Source organism: Carassius gibelio, chromosome B2 (genome assembly GCF_023724105.1).
Source record: "Carassius gibelio isolate Cgi1373 ecotype wild population from Czech Republic chromosome B2, carGib1.2-hapl.c, whole genome shotgun sequence".
In the NCBI taxonomy this organism is placed as follows: Eukaryota; Metazoa; Chordata; class Actinopteri; order Cypriniformes; family Cyprinidae; genus Carassius; species Carassius gibelio.
This window is the reverse complement of record NC_068397.1, coordinates 13,320,827-13,337,157: the sequence shown is the minus strand read 5'-3', so window position 1 is coordinate 13,337,157 and position 16,331 is coordinate 13,320,827. Positions and strand designations below refer to the sequence as shown.

General features: G+C 37.2%; 2 protein-coding genes across 14 annotated transcripts in view; one reads left to right on the top strand and one right to left on the bottom strand.

Annotated features, from left to right (window-relative positions):
* The first annotated feature begins 683 nt into the window (after positions 1-683).
* On the top strand, positions 684-11,215 carry LOC127950415 (endophilin-B1-like). Of its 3 annotated transcripts, XM_052547451.1 has the most exons (11): positions 684-1,063; positions 2,111-2,252; positions 2,770-2,898; positions 6,159-6,292; positions 6,413-6,505; positions 6,865-6,951; positions 8,899-8,922; positions 9,259-9,348; positions 10,153-10,253; positions 10,485-10,707; positions 10,783-11,215. In XM_052547451.1, exons 1-11 carry the CDS (start codon positions 1,001-1,003, stop codon positions 10,888-10,890), a joined length of 1,194 nt encoding a protein of 397 aa, XP_052403411.1. In that variant the 5' UTR covers positions 684-1,000; the 3' UTR covers positions 10,891-11,215. The 3 variants fall into 3 exon arrangements, with proteins under 3 accessions (XP_052403411.1, XP_052403412.1, XP_052403413.1); XM_052547452.1 differs by lacking the exon at positions 8,899-8,922 and having other exon boundaries at positions 685-1,063; XM_052547453.1 differs by lacking the exons at positions 6,865-6,951; positions 8,899-8,922 and having other exon boundaries at positions 690-1,063.
* An 876-nt stretch (positions 11,216-12,091) lies between these two features.
* Positions 12,092-16,331, bottom strand: part of arhgef4 (Rho guanine nucleotide exchange factor (GEF) 4) — a 78,396-nt gene continuing 74,156 nt past the window's right edge. For 9 of the 11 annotated variants that reach the window (XM_052547440.1, XM_052547444.1, XM_052547442.1 and 6 more), the window contains 6 exons: positions 15,975-16,104; positions 15,757-15,888; positions 15,418-15,661; positions 14,980-15,057; positions 14,560-14,801; positions 12,997-13,142 (listed from right to left, as the gene is read on the bottom strand). In XM_052547440.1, the coding sequence (XP_052403400.1) occupies positions 14,566-14,801; positions 14,980-15,057; positions 15,418-15,661; positions 15,757-15,888; positions 15,975-16,104 (820 nt within the window). In that variant the 3' untranslated portion in view covers positions 12,997-13,142; positions 14,560-14,565. Of the gene's footprint in view, positions 13,143-14,559; positions 14,802-14,979; positions 15,058-15,417; positions 15,662-15,756; positions 15,889-15,974; positions 16,105-16,331 lie in introns of all 11 variants that reach the window. The other 2 variants (XM_052547441.1, XM_052547446.1) reach the window with 1 other exon arrangement.

The window sequence follows — 16,331 nt, the reverse complement described above, 5'->3', positions numbered from 1 at the left end:
AATTTTACATACTTTTTAACCTCAAACGCTTGTCTAGCTCAGCATGAAATAGTAGGTCTAAAAACTCAAAACTTTCTAATTTTCGTTGGAAGATTTTAAAGTTGAAGGAGAAAATGAGAAAAGGAGTTATAGGAGGCACCATAGAAGTCCATTATATGGAGAGAAATCCTGAAATGTTCTGCTCAAAAAACATAGTTTATTTACGAATGAAAAAAGAAAGATGGTGAGTTAATTTATCTGTTGTCATTTTTGTTCTGGAAGTTAACTACTCCTTTAAAATGTCAGAGATCAACTTCTCAAGAGTTCAGAGACAGCCTGCCCTGTTCTGGTTGTTAGCGCCATCTAGTGGACTTAACGAAAACCTCAGCAGTTTTATATGTAAATATAACAATAATACAGTTTATATGTTATATTACAGATTTTTCAAGTTCTCAAAACATACCAATATATTATACTTTCCTATTAATAATGTTATTAGTTGTATTATTTCTAAACTATAAATATTTTATTTCCTATCATTTGTTGATCTATTTCGGTGTATTTATTGAAACATAATAATTATTATTAATAATACTAAATATTAAAATAGTATTAACTAGAAATATTTTTATTAATTCTTAATAATATAGTTGACTGTCAAACTGCTGTCTAAGCAGGCTGCGCACATTAGGGTTTGAGACATATCCGTTGGCTATCGTTGAGTTTGTCCTTCCTTTCAACACTCCCTCAATTCTAACAGCTGCTGCACTGCGTTAGCAGCTACACTACTGATAAGATACACCGCATTACCTATACCAGACAGCCTTAAGCGTTTATTTTTTTATTGGTTATCTTCTCAGTGGCGGTTTTACATGGACTATACGCTTATTACGACAAAGCGAGCTGAATTCATAAGTGTTTTGGCCGGGCGGAGAGGGTATAGCAGGCTAATCTGTGCTTGCTAACAGGCTTCAGCTCAGACTGATCGTTTGAAACCTCAGTATTTTATAAACACACAGTCATGGAGTTCAACGTTAGACGACTAGCAGCGGACGCGGGCACTTTCCTCAGTCGTGCTGTACAGGTGAATTTCTTTCAATGGCCTTAAAGGTGTCTCGTGTTTTAACTTGTATTTGTTTTTAAACAGGTTGTATTTTCTTTACTTAACGGGGCGTTTCTGACAAATTGAATGATCTGTCATAATTTATCTTTGTATGACGGGTAGCACAAAGGCATATTGTTATTATGGCCCGAGAGCCGAAGTCACCAGTCACTTTCATCACTTGTTTTAACCCATACAAATGAAAGTGTATGGTGACCAAGACTGTTATTCTGCCTGATAGTGTATATGTGCTGTGCTATGCTGCACGTAACAGAAAAAAAGGCACATTCATTCAATTTTTTCGTTTAGAACATAAGAGGGTGGAGACAACATTTGAATTAAAAAAAGTAAAGTAGTTCACTGTCTCTTTAAGAAGTAGTAAATGAAGTTCATTATTTGTAGCAATGAAAGTTTGTCAAATGTTACAACAATTTTAATAACAATTTTGTGTTAAATATATAGATTACTGACTGGTAAGACAGTTTATCAGCTATGTAAGTTAGTAAAGTATGTCAACTGCAATAATATACCAAAGCAATCATGTGGTATTTTTACATCTCATCTTTAAAAAATGTATGTAAATAAAGCTTTTACTTCGAGTTTTTTATTTTATATTATTTTTTATACACTTTTTCGTTTATATTTATACACTTTTTATAAATAACATTTATATGTTTTATTATTATTATTTTAACCTATTTCTTACTTTTGTATTTGTTTAAAAGTGTTTTGTTCTGCTGTTTTGGATTTTTTGTAAATTGATTTGAGAAAACCACGTTTAAAGGCACTATACAAAATAACAAAATATATATTATAATTGTTACTAACATTAATGTAGACTGTGGAAAAATCTCAAATGTTGGCCAGAAATGCAATCTAGGTCAGCAGCTCACTAGGCTTAAGACCACAGCTGTATGTGTGAACATTAATAAGCCGACTTTAAAATGTCAAATGTAATATGTAAACTTTAATATATATAAACTGCATTGCTGAAATATCATATGTTATATCAATATGTAATCTGTGTAGTTCACAGAGGAGAAGTTTGGGCAGGCGGAGAAGACTGAGCTGGACGCCCATCTAGAGACCCTTCTGAGTCGGGCAGAATCCACCAAGCACTGGACGGAGAAGATCATGAAACAGACAGAAGTTTTGCTGCAGCCGAACCCTAGTAAGAAGAAATGCTTGATTAAACAAGACTGTAGTTTAGCATTACTGCAAGTTGCAATAAAAAATACATGCTCATTTGTATTACCAGTACAGAGGAAGTGAACTCAGGGGCACAACTGGTGAAATCATCTCACTATTGCAGTAAACCTAATTGCAAGAGAAGAGTGTGAAGTTCCCCATCTGTTCCTTGCAATGGGATTAAGACCCAGTCCTAATGATGAGTATTTTTAGCTGTTTAGCCAGGAAGTCAAAACAGTGTGGGTTATATCTTACATTTATGATCTTAGATTTTCTTACAGTCTTTATTCCCGTTTTTGATGACATATTGGTGTGTTTTCAACACTTTGCTTTATCTTCCAAGCACCTCATGCGATCATAAAGGTGAAAGCTCATGATTCACAGTAACACTTTGTAAGATACTTTTTATGTTCAGCAACAGTAATGGCCTTGTTTAAGAGGATGCATGTGGTCCCATATGACTCTCACTGCTCTTAATTGAATTTGTCTGATGATTGTAGATGTCCGGATGGAGGATTTTCTTTACGAGATACTTGACAAAAAAGTCCCAATGCGTGCCAACAACCACGAGTTACTGGGGGAGTGCATGATCGACTCTGGACACGAGTTTGGACCTGGAACAGCATACGGTAAACTCATTGCATAATATCAGCCTACTAACACTAAACTCCAACAGTATCAGCTAGTGTGTGGAGCTATGAAGATGAAATTATTGTGATATCACAAAAAACAACCATGCTTCTGCTTCTGCAGATAAGCAACTTTTAGTGATATTTTGTGCAGCCCCCCCCCCCCATACAAACAACAAACATACAACTGTGGCTATGTCTGACAAGCCGACATGTTCTCACAATGAGAAATACAAAATGGAGCAAAGAGGAAACTGGCAACACACTGACAGACAAGACAGAGTAGGTTACTTTTGGTATAAAACTAATTGTCCGCTTTGAAATTTTGTCATTTTGTAATAAATTCAAACCATAAATACTGTTTTGTGGCTCTTTAATATGTCGTGACAGATAGCACCTCGGTTCAAGTAGCATATTAACCAATCATCTCTTCTTCTTTAATAGTCATAGTACAAAACATCAGAGTATCTTGTTTCAGTAGAAAGATGTAAGTACACACCATTTTTCAAGTGCAAGTCCAGCAACATTAATCTACTCTCCTGTCTTGTTTGTTTGTTGGGCAAAATAGCAGATGCAACATTATGATTGGTCAGGTCACCTGCCAATCAAATTTACAGGCGCAGACGGACCAGCAGGTTGATCCATGCTGCAGTAAAGTCCTGGTCTCTGCTAAAATTCTGGCCTGTAGAGGTCATTTCTAGTTGCTGATCCACCATCTAGGCTGGATACGGACTGGATCTGATGGCTACTGTGACCTAGGAATAAGAAAGAAACATCCTAATATTAGCGTAGATGCCATTCTGCTTACGATGTAATAATTGTGTGTTATTGGAAGTGCTCCCATTTCTGGTTGACCTAATTAATGCAGCCTAACAATCCTTTAACATGTTTGAATAATATAAATGTGTAAGTGTGTTATTTGTAAGCCAGGTTAAAGAGATGGGTCTTTAATCTAGATTTAAACTGACAGAGTGTGTCTGTCTGTAAGGTAGATGTTTCCAGAGTTTGGCCGCTAAATAGGAAAAGGATTTGCCTCCCACAGCTGATTTTGAAATTCTAGATATTATCAAATTGCCAGAGTTTTGAGAGCGCAGTGGACACGGAGGACTATAATACGATATGAGGTGTTAAACCATTCAGGGCTTGATGGGCAATTAGCAGGATTTTAAAATCTATACAGTGTTTAATAGGGAGTCAGTGCAGTGTTGACAGAACCCGGCAAATATGGTCATACTTCCTGGTTCTAGTAAGAACTAGCTACTGCATTTTGGACCAGCTGGAGTTTGTTTATTAAGCATGCAGAACAACCATCCAAAAAAAGCATTACAATAACGTTTCTGCATTTGACATTGAAAGTATAGATTGCAGTTTAGATGTATTTTTTAGATGGAAAAATGCAGTTTTACAAGTGCTGGAAACATGGCTTTTGAAGGAAAGATAGCTCATCAAATAGCACATTTAAGTTCCTAACTGAAGACGAAGAATTGACAGAGCAGCCATCAGTATATGATAGGTTATTACATTTTAGGTCCTATAATTAACACATCTGTTTTTTTTTTTGTTTTTTTTGGAATTTAGCATTAAGAAATTACTCGTCATCCAGTTTTTTATATAGGCTATGCATTCAATTTTTCCAATTTTTTCACCGGCTGTGAAGAAATATAGAGCTGAGTGTCATCAGCATAACAGTGAAAGCTAACACCGTGTTTCTTGATGATATCTCCCAAAGGTAACATGTAAAGCGAGAAAAGCAACGGTCCTAGTACTGAGCCTTGAGGTACTCAATACGGCACTTGTGATCGATATGATACCTCTTCATTTACTGCTATGAATTGATGGTCGTCAGATAAGTACGATTTGAGCCATGCTAATGCACTTCTCCCAACTAATCCCAACAAAGTTTTCTAGTCTATTCAAAAGAATGTTTTGGTCGATAGTGTGGAATGTAACACTAGGATCCAGTATCACTAATAGAGCGATGCAACCATGATCAGATAATAAGAGCAGGTCATTTGTAACTCTACTGAGAGCAGTCTCAGTACTCGGTACTATGGTCTAAATCCTGACTGGAAATCAATATAGATACGATTTTTTCTAAGAAGAAATATAATTGTGAGGATACTACCCTTTCTAGAATCTTTGACAGAAAAGGGAGATTCGAAATAAGTCTAATTAATTCGTTCTTTGGGGACAAGTTGTGTTTTTTTAATGAGCCTTAATAATAGATTGAAGATTTTGGGGAACAAAATACCTCTAGTTTTGTTTTCCTCCAGCTGCACTACATTTTCAGGACTGCTCTCTTTAGGGTGCGAGTGTGCTTATTATACCACAGTGTCAGACTGTTTTCCTAAGTTATCCTTAAGTGTAAAGGAGCAACTGTATTTAAAATGCTAGAAAAGTTTTTTTCTGAGCTATTGGATATGCCGAGGAATAGATACATCAGAAAGATTGCTTACAAAGCAGTCTATTATGATAGAAGTGATGGTTCTACCATATTTGTAACGAGGAGTTGAATTTACATTTTCAGCTATCTGGAGTTTACACAAGACTAGATAATGATCTGAGATGTCAGCACTTTGCAGCAGAACTTCAACACAGTTAACATCAACTCCATGTGACACTATTATATCTAGAGTATGATTCTGACAATGAGTAGGACCTGACACATGTTGTCTAACCCCAGTAGAGCTGAGCGTGTCTAGAAATGCTGATCCCAATGCATTTTTATCATTATCAAAATGGATATTAAAATCACCAACAATTAAGAATTTATCTGCAGCCAGCATTAACTAGAAAATCTGCACATTCTTTAATAAAGTCTGTATGGTGGCCTGTAGACAGTACAAAAATCACAGGGGATGTATCATTAACACTAGTTTCTTTGGATAATGATATATGAAGCACCATTACTTCAAACGAGTAATAATTGAAGCCTTTCCTCTGAGAAATACTGAACATATTTAACATATTACCTTTTGGATGCGGCTCATGTTTATAACATACATTTTCTTATTAAGGATTATTTGATGAATGGAAAAAAAAACAGCTTTTATTTCAAATAGAAGTCTTTTGTAACATATTACATGTCTTTTATATAGTATAATGTATATAGGTTGAAAGAACTGAGAAGTGTGGCTGTTAATAAACCTTTCGTAACATCCATTATACTGTATATATAATTTTTCAGCTGACAAATGTTCCTAACTTCCTAATGTGTGTGGGTTTAGATGAATGTCCTCTCATCCTCTGATGTGCTGCAGGCAGTGCTCTCATTAAATGTGGGGAGACTGAGAAGCTGTTAGGCAGTGCAGAAAAAGAGTTCATTCAGAACTCCGCCATTAATTTCCTCACTCCCTTTAGGAACTTCATTGAGGGAGATTTTAAAACCATATCGGTGAGCATCAGCATACCACAGAACATGCCTTTATTTTATTATATTTTATTATATTATATTATATTATATTATATCTTCTAATTTGTTAGATTTATGTTGTTGTGGGGTTTTTTTTCACAGAAAGAACGCAAACTGCTTCAGAATAAGCGTCTAGATCTGGATGCAGCCAAAAACAGACTGAAGAAGGCCAGAGTGGCTGATGCTCGCTCTGCAGTTAGTATCACACACACACACACACACACACACACACAGAGAGAGAATGTAATAATCAGCAGTTTTATTCTTCAAGTGGCATTTTCAGCTTAACCATACCCTCAGCTTTTACAGCTTGTTAAAATGAGATCTGAATTTCAGGAAGAGAAGCTTGAATAGTGAAGGCTGTCTTTCATCTTTCCCCAAGCTAGCTGCCGACTGTCTTCTGCTCTTAGTGCAGTTTAACTAACAGAGAAGATGCTTGTGTTAAATGCTCTTTTACGTGTGTGCTGCTGTCTCCAGATCTCTAACCTCTCTTATTTTCCCCAGTTCTCTCTCATTGTGTCTCTCTCTGTCTGCTTGCCTGCCTCCATCTGAAGGAGCTGAACTCAAGCCCTCCGCTGGGAGAGGAGTATGTGGCTCACTTTTCTTACATGCTCAGCTTCTTGCATGTCAGGTGGCTAAAGGTTTGTCTGCTGTGTCCAATAAAACATCTGCCCTCTTTTGCCCTTCACAAATCGTTGGGGAGAAGTCAAAAAAGCTTCTGTGAGCGGAATATTTTATGTTCAAAACCACATTTTGATAAACACATGCTTGTATTTCTGTCCTGGGGCTTGTACCATGAAGCCGGATTAGTATCAGTTTAGTTTGCACCAGTACTGGGTTTTAGGTACCATGAAAGTGGCTGTATGTTTAGCTGTATTCATAATATGGAGTAACTCACGCTCCACAGCTAACCTGCTCCAGGGCAGGTTATGTTCTGAGTTATGAGTTAGAGACCTCAAACTGAAATTGGACCAATCAGATGTGAGCAAAGTGACACGCATCTGACAGAAAAACTCTTCCAGTTCATCTTGCTCCAAGTTAAAGGTCACTAGTACTAAAAAAAATGCCTGGCTTTCATGATAATTTGTTATTTTATATGATTAATGTAATTATATGGTTTATATTATTATTAGTCCCATTACACACAAGCAAATTTAGTTTATCAGTTATTATAAATCATTTATTTTAAATCAATATATATACAGATCATATGTAATATAAATAAGCTGTAGAATCAATAGATAATGATTTAAAATGACTACATGACCTTACGTGTTCGAGTCTCTATCGCTATATAAGTTTCACTTGTGACTGCACCAATAAAGGAAGATCATTTCTGTTATTTGTCCTCTATTATAAACAAGTACTTTTTTCATTGTAAATGCACCTAAATTCATCAAATTCTTCAATCTCTTAACCTTCAGCGAACCTTTAACCAAGGTTTGTGATTTGCTTTTCGCCCGTGATGTCACACATTCGTGTGCAGCGTGACCATGCTCCATAAACTCAGGATCATAGCTTGAGTTGACAAAGAAAGTTGATGATCACCATCATGGTACCAACAAAGCCCGATTAAAGAGGTTTGGTTTTGTCAACCAGAAACTAATCCTGTAACTCTGAATTTGTTCATCTACCATCATGGTACAGGCCCCTGCTGAACAGAAACAGCTGTCAACTCAGCATGTGTTTGTGTTCATTCATTACATCATATTTGGTACATCATAATTTGTGAGATATTTGTGCTATTATTTAACTTTGAGGGCAACAGAATGCAGTTTGGTGTGATTTTGTTTGTTATTTTGTATTAAAGATTCATGTTACCATTCATTGTAAGATTTTTTTTTTTTTTTTTTTTAGTTTAGCCAATATTGGGTATTTAATTGTGATGCTCATTTTAAATTTAGATCATAATACCATCATCCGGCATTCACTTTAAAAAAGATATTTAAATAACTGATATTTTTGTAAAATTGTAAAACACGTAAAATTTACAGAGGAATAAAAAAGAAAATATGATCTATTATTATTATTCCTTTCTTAATAATATTGTGATGCTTAAATTAAATTGTATTTAAAATACTTGGCTTTAGTGTTTTGTTCTTTATTTATTAAAACAAAATAGTATAGGTTTTATATTCATACTTTTTTATATAAATATCCTTTTTTTTATAATGATATAAATGATATATTATCATATTGATAGAGTATTCCAATATGCATTAGGATGTGTTTCAAAATGGTAAAAAATACTTTAGAATGCAAGATTCATTGGTCTGGAAAACGTAGAAAACATTTCACGAGGAGGAGAATGTGTTTGATGTTTAACCGTTGTGTGTGCTCACACCCGCTGTGACACTGCATGATTCAAGTCTCCTTCCCTTTGTTGCATGCTTCACATTATTCCTTGTAGACAGTGATCAGCTCCCCGTTTGGGTTCCTCCCAGTGAATGTGTCTGTTCATGAAAGGTGAAACCATTCAAGTTGCATAACGGCTAGTTATGAAAGCGAGTAGTGATCGATTTGTGTGGTTTAAGTTGCTGTTTTTGCTTGACCTGACGAGTTTGTCATTGTTTCTGAATGCTGGCCAGCTGTGGACTGAGGAGGTGCAGCAGGTGAGTGTGCTCGAGTCTCTCCTCCCCTGAGCCTGTTGGGGAAAAAACCCGCCTTTTTTTTTAATAGAGAAACTGAAACGCCTGCTCTGCCTTGCCCTGATGGTGCTATCTGATATGAACTCACCCTGCCACATGAAAGAAGAACTGCTCTTACATACAACTCGAACACATTCTTGTGTCCAGCAGAGGGAGCTACAAAGTTTATATTCCCACCTGCCACTGTGTCGCATATCCTTACAGTATGTCCGTATGATTCTGAGCCTGTTGATGGGGCTATATATGTGCATGTCTGCCACAGTGGATATTTTTATATGTATATGTTTGTGTTTCCCTCAGGCAGAGACCGAACTGAGGATAGCACAGAGCGAGTTTGACCGGCAGGCTGAGATCACCAGACTTCTGCTGGAGGGTATCAGCAGCACTCATGTACGCTCACACATCCTTTACATGGGTCAGCACCACAGCAAATGAAATGATGCGTTACCCAAGTTAAAGGGATAATTCTGGCGTCATTTACTCAAAACCCTCATGTTGTTCCAAACCTTTATGTCCTTTTTTGATTACCAAGACGGTTTGCTACCAAAATTCTTTAAATACAGTATCTTCCTTAAAAATACAGAAAAAAAAGAAAGTCATACAGGTTCAGAATTAAATGAGATTGAGCAAATGACAAAATTTGGGTCAATTGAATGTGACTGGTTTTGCAAAATAACAAAATCATCAACAAGCACTTTTCTTCAATTATTCTGTTAATGAATCACATATTCAATGATTCAGTCTAAAGATTCATTTATTGAATCAGTCCTAACTAATTGCTCTTAAGAGCCTGTTCTTTTAATAAATTGTTGGTTGTTTAATGAATCCGTTAAAGGACTCCTTCTTTGAATCTCTTTTAATGAATGACTCTTATGAGCCTGTTCTTTTAATATACCAGTCAAAATACTTGTTCTCTAAATCAATCTTAATGAATGATTTATGGGACTATTTTTAATAAACCAGCCAAAAGGATCATTCTTTCAGTCAGCCTTAATGACTCATTTTAATGAATCCATCTTAATTAATTACCTTGTCAGAACCGATCCGACTGGTTTAAAATACAAACATTTAAAAGCGCTTTAAATATGTTAGGATTACTGTGGATTGATGATTCATTATAGTTTCTGTGGGAAACACTGCGGTGTATATCCATGTATGTAGTGCTAATGGCAGTGCTCTCCTCTTTGTGATCAGGCTCATCACTTACGCTGTCTGAATGATTTTGTGGACGCTCAAGCTGTATATTATGCCCAGTGTTACCAGTACATGGTCAATCTTCAGAAACAGCTGGGAAGGTTGGCTCAATTTTATACCGCATTTGTTTGTGATAGTTATGCACTTTATTTTTTATTTTTATACCAAATCCTCTGTTTTATGCTAAATGCATCCACAATGGAATCTTCTGTTCCCTCAAACAGTCAAATTGCGATGCAAGCAATGTTTTTTTTTTATTAAAAAGTTTATGTACATTCAGATATTTCTATATTTAAACCCACCATTATTAACTGTTTCCGTATTTCCTCCAGCTTTCCATCCACGTTCTCCAATAACAATCAGACGGCTGGCAGCTCCTCCGCCAGCATCTGGGTTCCGACGGCACAGCCGGCCGCCTCACTGCCCGCTCCGCCGCCCAGCCAGACCTCACCTGCACTCAACGAGCTCCGCAGCACCTCAGGCACCCGCAGGGCTCGTGTGCTCTACGACTACGACGCTGCCAGCAGCAGTGAGCTCTCTCTACTCGCAGATGAGGTGGGCCTTCTCACATCATTTTAGATAATGTCATAAAATGATTTAGAAGTCTTAATTGTCAAATATTTCCATCAGGTGATCACTGTGAGCAGTGTTCCAGACATGGACTCTGATTGGCTGATGGGGCAAAGGGGGAACCAGAAAGGCAAAGTGCCAATTACCTACTTGGAGCTGCTCAATTAAGGTCAGGGAGAAGTGTAAGAAATAAAAATCACATTGTAGATGTGATTTGACAAGAGTAACACTCCAGATGTGATCAGAGAAAGCTTAGAGTTTAATGTAGCGCAAAGCAATATAAAAGTCTTCTACTGTACACTGCCATGTCCTGTTGTGTGAACGTCTCGTCTGCAGTTCGAGGGGTGTCATAGTAGCCTTAGAGTAACGAAAAGCAGTCAGAGACTGCTAACTATTCATCAGATTTATGTGCCAACTGATTTTTTTTACTGCTTAACTAATTGATTGTGCTATAATGTGCTTTGATGCTGTAATAAATATTATATGAACCTGGTTGGTGTGGTTTAAAGTGATCTTTCATTATTATAATTTTTAGAAAATAAAAAATTTTAATCATATTGCCTTGTTTCAAGGTCACAGACCAAGATGCACACATTGGATGCTAATTTGAAAAAAACCCATAGTGAACAAATATGCTGACCTGAATTTTGACCACTGGGTGGCAGTATTTTCAACTTGTGTAAATGAAAATGTAATCACTGCAGCTAAATTCTACCAACATGCCTCTTATTACTGGGGCAGTATGTTATTTCACTGTAGTGGCACCAAACTGAACTGCAAAAATAGTGATAGTGTGTGGAAATGGTTTCCAAACATTCCCTGGACAAAAGCTTTATTATTGTTAATTAAGAATAAATCTATTAAAAGTATTCACTGAGCTAAAGCTGAAAAAATGGCAAGTGGAATGGGAAGAATGTCAAAATAACAAACCTTTTGAAACACATTCTGTTTTAGGAATAATATATTATTATTAATTTAAATCCAGGCATGACCAAGTTGTGAATACAAGGTGTCGTGTTGGACATGCTACAGTATATGGACATTTATCGATTGCTAAAGAAGCACCAAAATGTCAATATTGCATGACTCACTTGATGGTGAAACGTGCTTTTGGTCTGCCCAATACTTAATGTCATGAGACAAAGGTCATGAGGACTGTCCCTTAAAGGGAGAGTTCAGCCAAAGATGAAAATCCTATTGAACACAAAAGAAGATATTTTGAAGAATGTTGGTAACCAGATGTTGGTCAAGATTGATGCATATGAATCGTCAGGGTTTTGCTGCTCTTACAGGTGTTTTACTTAAAGTTGTCTTTTCCCATTAAGCTGAAATATTAAGTCAGTTTTCCTTTCCCCAAATGTCAGATTCATAACACTTACAAATGCTTTTTATTAACATACGCTTTTCTGTAGTCAAAGATTATCATACATATTTGACAACTGTCAGACATTATTATTTAATTTAATAGTACCATTATCTATCAGAATGACAGAATATTGACAATTTTATTTGGGTTGAAAATGTCGAGTTTCACAGCAAGTTCATGCAACCCCCATCACAATATGTGGCTTACGTTTGGAATGGCACTTCAGAGAGAAGTGGGTTACAGAGGAGTCATTAGGCAGCAGAATCAAATGAGCACAAACATGAAACACTCGTCTGAAACGGTGAGTACCGAAGGGACACCGTCTACGTTTCATTTGAGAGGCTTCATGAGGAGAAAGTTGGGAGGAGTTGATAGTTGCATACACAGACTGACATGATATCGACGGACCTCCGGGAAGTTAATACAGTAATAAATCTCAACACGGTCTACTTTTATCTTGTGCGGAACCCTTTGAAACTTCAAACATCATCATGGGTTACACAAAAGTATCAAATTACATATAAAAGCTAGTAGTTGGGCACTGTGGATAGCTGGCATACATTGAAAACTTGAAAATAAATTAACCAACAAATAAAGAAGTCCTCTCTTCAAGCAGGGCTCTTTCGATGAAGCGTGTCCGTACGATGACTTGCAGCAGTAGTCGTGTTAGTGCCGGAGAGTGGAGCGGTTGAGCAGTAGTAGCCGTCTTTTTTTCAACGTTAATAATAATAACAAAATAGCGGGAACGCCCTCCCACGATGTTCCACAACCTCTGGGAGCGATGCCGTGATTGTAACCAACCCATAAAGTGCTTTCGCAATCAGACAATAAAAATAAACGTGTTACACTGGGATAAAAACAGGAGTTCAGGCGCACCTGCGAATGTACCGAGTCTCTCATTTTTTGAACGGTGTCAAGCGTCCGATGTTGTGCCAGAAATTGGAGGTCTTGCGTTTGGGCTCGGCCAACATGATGACCTGCTGCTGGGGCAGGGAGGTGGGAAGAGTGGGGTGCTTCTGACGCAGCAGGAAGTCGTAGTAGGGCTTGGTCACAGCTGCGGGGAAGAGGACATAAACAAAGGGTCAGGACCCGAGAGATTTCGGTCATTAGAGAACGGGGCACAGATATACACACGGGTTTAGTAGACGAGCATGTTTTGGCCATTGGTTCTGTGTGTTTGAGTCAGGCCAGTTTAGAGTATGCTGACATTATTGAATGTTATGCTGTAAATGGGTTAAGTGTGTACTTGTTAGGGAACGATGGGTTGCCAGTGAATTATAGAAACTAGATCAGTTACTGTAAAAAAAAAGGCTGGGGTATGGATACAGATTTTCTGATTTGATTCCATTTGATGATTCATATGAAAGGGATTGGCACCTCAGCTAATGCTGTACATCTTCTGCATTACAAAAATCCAAAATCCATTTATTAACCAAATACAAGAACTGAATCATGAAAAAAGAAAAAAAAAATATTTTCTTATGCAATACTGCTATTTTTTATATTATTATAATAATTAACATTTAAAATTATGTAAACATATTTTATGACGTCATATTTTAGTTATAAACACATAAAAGAGTGGCAAAAGTTCCTAAAAACAACTGGCTCACAAGAGTCATTTGAATCAGATTGAATCAGTTTGTTGATTCACTAAAAAATTTAAAAACAATTTAAAAGATTCATTTGTTTGTGAGTTGGACTAAACTGGTTCTGCTGTGGATTTTTGAGTCAGTAAAAAGAACTGGTTTAAGAGAGTCATTTGTTTGTGAATCAGACTCCATTGTTTGCTCTGCATGTTGATTCACTAAAAAATAACTACCACTCACTAACAATAAGTCAATTGTTTGTGAATTGGCACACACTGTTTGCTAAGTGCACTTTCAATTCACTAAAAAGATCCAGTTTATAAGATTCATTTTTTTGTGAATAAGACTACATTGTTTGTTCTGCATGTTTTTGATTCTCTAAAAACAACCATTTAAAAAAAATCATTTGTTTGTGGATCGGTCGACACCGGTTGCACCGTAATTTTTTGATTCACTAAAAAGATCCAATTAAAAAGAGCCTTTTTTTGTGAATTAAACTACATTGCATGTTGTTATTCACTATAAATAACTACTTTGAAAGAGCCAGTTGTTTGTGATTCACACTGGTTACTCTATGGTTCTGTTTAAAAGGTTCAGTAGTTGTAGCTAATTGGACTAAATTAGTTTCTTTGTATGTGAAAAGATCTGGTGTTTTGTTCATGAATCAGACTACACCAGTCATTCTGCCTCCTGTTTGGAAAACTCAAAAAAAAAAAAAAAAAAAATGTCATTTCATATTTTTATTTTATTTCATTCAATTCAGACTCCAACCTCTGGTAAATGATGATTCAGATATTGACCATGATTAATCAGAAAATCTATATTTTGACCCAGCCTCAGTTATATAAGCAGATAAGTCACACTAACACACTGTGGAATTACCCTGGACTACTCGATCGGCTCTCTACTTTGAGAGGACACCCAAGATATTGCCCTGCGCAGGACCCCAGGGGGCACCCTAACCCCCCGCCCCTGCCTACGCTGAGGGCCTTCAGGGAGGAGAGGTGAAGTTAAGGTGGCCCTGGGAGCCAGAGGTCCCGAAGGTTCAGAAAAACGTAGGCACTTGGAAGTTTTTGGGTGAAGAAGTGGAGATCTGAGTGCCAAAAGATGCTGTAAAGCTAAAGCTGTTCCAGGGCAGCGAGGTAATAATGAAACACAACACAAACATGGTCAAACACGTGCTTGTGAACAAATGAACAGTGACCACACACGACACAACCCATTCACTACATGCTAGGCTCCACACTATATCATGGATCTCCAAAAGATACAAGTCAACTTGACAAAACAGCTGAAATTCACCTTTGGGCTTCCCTGTTGGGTGACTTTTAGATGCATTCAGCATGGCCTGCTTCTTCTGGACCTCTGTGATCGTAAAACCTGTTTGGAGGACAAAACAAAGACATTAATACAATTAATCAATTGTGGGGAACAGACCAACACTTCTGTCACATACAAACATTATATTAAACTAAACAGATCAGCAAATATGAATAATACCGTACATAAGAAAATATATTTCAAATATTCAAGCCTTTCTGCTCCCTAGATATGACTGAAGATGTAACTCTAGATGATTTTTGTTTTATCGTCTGATAGGTGGAAAATTGTATATTCAATCACCAAAATATTTCAAGTTGTGATTTACGTCCATTTTTGTTGCTGGAGAACAAATGATGCATTTAAAGACTGGACGATCAAATCAGTGCTTTTTACTTGCACTTTTAAGACCTTGTTCACCTGTTTCGAGGTCGTGCTGGACCTGTTCCCGTTCATCCGCAAAGGCTCGCAGCCAGCGCTGCTTCTGCTCGGGTTTCTTGGCACACAGAAGGTGGACCTCCTCTCCCCCAGGAGAACATAATTTCAAGGCATTCTTCACACTCATGTTAAAGTCCTTATCTTTCCCGTCCTCCACATCCACAACTTGCATTTGATCCATGTCTAACCGACCCTTATAGTACAGGATGTCCCTCCGAAGCAGATCCTGGGGGGTATATAAAATAACTACTTTAACACACATAAAAAGCATCTGCTATAAATGATATACTTCTGCTCTCACTGGGATGGTAAGCAACTGACCTTCTTACAGAAAACCAGTTGGTGGTCAAAGAGAAAGAACATTCGCTGCTGGCCTTTGGCCTGTGGCTGGGAGATCTTTGTCAGGTCTCCTGAGAAAATCAGATCAGAGCTTCTGCTCAAGATGTCTTCACCCTAATGAAGGGAAAAAGCTTGTGAGACCACATAGTTCTGGAGTGAATCAGTGTGTGAATATTATCCAAGATGCTTGTGTAATTTACCTCCCAGTCTTCTATGGAGCTTTGCCACTGAGCAATTTTGTCAATATTCTCCAGACGCCGTTTTCTCTCATTGATCAGTCGGGCCACATTTTTCATTGCATTTAAAGCAGCTTCCACGTCCTTATAATCTCTGAAAAGCAAAATATATGAGATTGGAATTAGTCAATTGTGAATGAAATCATTCAAAACACTGATTCAGCAATTCGCCATCGTCCATTAGCGTTCATGAATTATAGATCTTTTGGTTGCACTTTATTTTACAGTACGTGTACTAACATGTACTTATAGTGTACTTACAGTGTATTTATCTAAGAAAGTTCTGGTAACACAAGGTAACTACATGGGGTAGGGTTAGGT

Coding starts and splice junctions, on each gene's coding strand:
- LOC127950415 (XM_052547451.1), top strand. CDS start 1,001: ATGGAGTTCAACGTTAGACGACTAGCAGCGGACGCGGGCACTTTCCTC. Junction 2,253..2,769: donor TTTGCTGCAGCCGAACCCTA/GTAAGAAGAAAT, acceptor TGATGATTGTAG/ATGTCCGGATGGAGGATTTT. Junction 6,293..6,412: donor GAGATTTTAAAACCATATCG/GTGAGCATCAGC, acceptor TTTTTTTCACAG/AAAGAACGCAAACTGCTTCA.